Source organism: Camellia sinensis, chromosome 15, assembly GCF_055761805.1.
Source record: "Camellia sinensis isolate YWXY chromosome 15, ASM5576180v1, whole genome shotgun sequence".
Classification (NCBI taxonomy): domain Eukaryota; kingdom Viridiplantae; phylum Streptophyta; class Magnoliopsida; order Ericales; family Theaceae; genus Camellia; species Camellia sinensis.
The window spans coordinates 51,944,954-51,948,637 of record NC_138975.1 but is presented as its reverse complement, the minus strand read 5'-3'; the positions used below and the strand labels follow the sequence as shown (position 1 = coordinate 51,948,637).

Here is a 3,684-nt window from a genome sequence, read left to right as displayed (position 1 = left end):
TTGCCATGACGGTGCAAAGTTACTCAGACAAGGGGCAACTTTCCGTTGCTTTGGAGTGCCGCATTGTTCTTCAAACTAGGGGGCAACTTTCCAGTTGCAGGGATCTGGGGTTGTGCATTTCAGTGACAGATTTTCGGCGTGTCCAATTCTGATCCACATCGAAAATAGTTTTGAAAAGTTTTAATAAAAGTTGACTTTGTTCAAATCAATCTTTTCACGACTAAGACCATTTTTGGACCAAAAGTGGAAAATTTTCAGTACCATAACTTTCAATTTCATTGATTTCAAAATGGAGTTCTCCTGCTCTTGCATTACAATCGAGGTTGCTTTTTAGTACAATCATAAAGAAAACTTGAAAATACTAATAAGCAATAAATTTGGGGCATAGTTGAATCAAGTATCTCTGTGTCCCACTCCAGAGTTGGACGGGATATCTGATGCCAAGCTGGGCCCAACTTGTACCTCCTTTTTTGAGCCAATCCACATATTCATCTAACAAAGCGCAACTGAAGGTTGAAACAGGGGCCAGAAACTCTCTAGTCCTCCATGCCGTGGCATATCTCTGGCCGGCCAGCTCCCATGGATGACTGGCAATGTTGCAGTGTGTCCCCTCGGCCTTGTCTTGCTCTTCGAAGGAGAACTCCAAGCATTACCATACAACAGGAGAGCCGAAGGCCTTCATTTCAGACGCGTTCCGATGCCCAGATCGTCAGAAGTACACCTTTTGTTTTTGAGCTTTTTGCTTATCGAGTTGTTGTACTTTGTTTATCGAGTTGTTTGTCGAGCGGACGTGTTTTGTGTTTTGAGTCCTTGCTCTCTGTTTAAGCAAATTTTGTTAAAGTCTTGTTTGTTTGCATTGTTGCTTTTTGCTTATCGAGTTGTAAACTTGCTAAAGATTCTGTTATATCTTAGTAAGTTGGGTTGTTTAGTTTGTTGCGTCGGTTCACTACCTGATTTGGTGATTACAATGCGCATTACCATTCAAATTCATTTCTTGTGCAAAACAAATTGATGCGATACGATACTAAAAGTTCAAAATACAAACACCTTTTCAAAAGCTATTTCATTTCATCATGCTTTACAACGAACAAAAGGTACAGGTTTTACAAAAACAAAACTGCCTAACAATGTGCAAAGTGCTACAAACTACTAGTAAAAAGAAAAATAAAGCATGGAAATAACAACATCAAAATCCTCGGGAACGGGAACGAGAAGCCCGCCTGGTCCTCTTTTGTGGAACAACCTCCACACCATCATCAGAGTCGGAGCTGTCGTCCTCAGGATCCTCCTCAGCCTCGCCTCTGTTCCCCGAGCCAAAACCGGAGCCTCCCTCCTCGACAGATGTCTCGAACTGACGGTCGGTAGCCTCCTCCTCCTCCTCCTCATCAGACTCCACCTCCACAACATGAGCCCTGCGTCTGCGGACAGGTCCCCCTCGAGCTCCTCGAAATGGCCTAGATGGCCCGGCTCCTCGGGAAGGCCGAGATGACCCCTCCCCCTGATAAGGCCCGGATGGCCCAGCTCCCTGATAAGGCCCAGATGGCCCAGCTCCCCAATGAGGCCCAGGTGGCCTGGTCTGTGGCTGACCGGACCATGAAGGCATCTGAAAACAAAGAGTTCAATTCAAATACATCAGTCCGAATATATACATCAGATGCAGATACAAGCAAAAGCTACATAAAGTGGGTGCATGTAAATACAGTGTACAAGTGAGGTGTGTGTCAGATGTGCTCTACACAAGTAGTCTATCGATGCAGTAGAAATCAGCATGTCATCAGAAGTATGATCAATGCCAAAAACTGAAGGGTACCTGAATGCCCGCAACAGACAACTGTGCCTCCCTGCGTAGGACCATGCCCTCGAGTGTGGCCACCAGCTCAACCATCTCCTCCATGTACCCTCGCGATGGCTGCAAAAATGAGTTCATACTCATCAGTGAACAAATGAGTATCTAAACATCTGAAATGATGAATGACGAAAGTGGAGCATACCGGCGGTGAGTCCGGATCAATGGCATATCGATCACTGGGCATCCGAGGCTCTAGTGGAACTGGAATCGGAGAGCTAGTCCCATACTGCCACGCCATCAACTCAGTAGGCATATCTGGCCATCCCAGATGAGGATGAATCGACGGGTTCGGAGGAAACGGTCTACTCCCACCTCTAGATGCGCCAGCCCTGCTAGAAGAAGGGATGTCTGTAGCCCGAGCCTGAGCCTGATCCGAGGATGACATACCGGCAGGTCTCATCATCGGAATACGAGCCTCTGTCAATGGAGGCATCAAATATATGTGACGATAGGTGGCGTAGTCCCCCTCCGCAACATATAACAAAGCATCGATGCCTAGCATGGCGCCGACTACCTCTGAGTAAGAGAGCCCGTCAGCGGTCCGCATACTAGCCGGAGGTACCGCGGGAACATCCTGGGAAAGATACCCCCGTACCTGGCACAGAAAGCGCTCCCCCAGGAACCAGACTCTGCCGACTGGCCCTTCGAGCAGGACCCTATACCGGGAGATGCCTGAGGCTCCGGTATACTGAAGTAAGAGATCATCACCCAGAGGTGCCCAAGGCTGCCAAGTAATCTGCGGATGATAAATGTATAAACCAATCAGAAAACGAGAATATACAGAGCAAATCAAAGATGAAAATGAAAAGAACTGAAAGTTCTGAAATACCTCTGAGTGTCGCACAGTGTCGAAGTACTGTCGCAGGCGAACCAGGGTCTCTCGAGGCCTCGCCCGGTGCGGGCCCTCAAAAATCAATGAATATGGGGTCACGGGAATCCCCACCACCTCCAGCACTGGGGCTAACGATGGGAAATATACATAAGCCCATAACTGAGAAGAGCAGTGCAGAATGTAAATACGAAATGCTGAGAGCAAAATGCAGACTGTAAAAGTACGATGTGTGTGCAATGTACAAGTAATGAAAAGCAGAAATGTAAATCGAGGGGACAGAAAGTACCTCCCAAGCTCTCCAGTAGCCGCCAAGCAAATCGCCCCGCCCGCGGGAGGTCGCGCTCATGTAAAAGTAGAGGGTGGCCAGGCCAGCGCCACCCCAATCATATCTACTGACCTGTGATAGGTCAACCAGAGCGCTCAACAGGTATAACCCAATGGTGTTCCCTCTGTCGGCAAACAGAGTAGTCCCGAAGAGGAACATCAGGAAGCCACGAGCATACTGCTCTGTCTCCTCAGGAGTCTCGGGCATCATCTCAGCCCGCCGAAAATGGGAGGAAAACCAAGTATAGCGGACTCTCCCAGAGACCCTGTCAACAGGTGGGCGAGCCCCCAACAAATACATCCAGGCGGCCTCCCACTCGCCCATATCCTCATCGTATGGGATGGCCCAACCTCCGACATCAAGGCCGGTCAATACAGCAAAATCAAAAGGGGTCATAGTCATGTCCCCGGTAGCAGAGAAATGAAAGGAATTAGTGGTGTCCCACCATCTCTCTACCAAAGCTGCCATCAAGGTCCTCCGGGCAGGACAGCGTGACAACCCGGTGCAGAAGGGCCCAAACCCCGCCAAATCTACCAAATCCCTGACGCCCTCCGGGAGCTCAGCATACCAATCCCGCGCCATGGTAGAACCATATCCTCGCACACTGCGGGAGCCACCCTGCATTCAGAATGAATACATGTGTCAGTATAAAATGAATGGGCTGTGTGCCGATGAGAT

The 3,684-nt window shown here is 48.9% G+C and overlaps 1 protein-coding gene across 1 annotated transcript; it reads right to left on the bottom strand.

Moving 5' to 3' along the window:
- Nucleotides 1–345: 345 nt before the first annotated feature.
- On the bottom strand, nucleotides 346–2,315 carry LOC145813668 (uncharacterized). Its single transcript, XM_082909452.1, has 3 exons — nucleotides 1,992–2,315; nucleotides 1,811–1,909; nucleotides 346–1,603 (listed from the first exon to the last, which is right to left on the bottom strand). Exons 1-3 carry the CDS (start codon nucleotides 2,280–2,282, stop codon nucleotides 1,187–1,189), a joined length of 807 nt encoding a protein of 268 aa, XP_082765578.1. The 5' UTR covers nucleotides 2,283–2,315; the 3' UTR covers nucleotides 346–1,186.
- Nucleotides 2,316–3,684: the final 1,369 nt, after the last annotated feature.

What these genes read in the sequence shown, in the direction of transcription:
- LOC145813668 (XM_082909452.1), bottom strand. Translation starts at nt 2,282, where the DNA reads ATGCCTCCATTGACAGAGGCTCGTATTCCGATGATGAGACCTGCCGGT. An exon ending in TTGATCCGGACTCACCGCCG is followed by an intron (nt 1,910 to 1,991) that starts GTATGCTCCACT and finishes TCATTTTTGCAG; the next exon opens with CCATCGCGAGGGTACATGGA. An exon ending in TGTCTGTTGCGGGCATTCAG is followed by an intron (nt 1,604 to 1,810) that starts GTACCCTTCAGT and finishes CTTTGTTTTCAG; the next exon opens with ATGCCTTCATGGTCCGGTCA.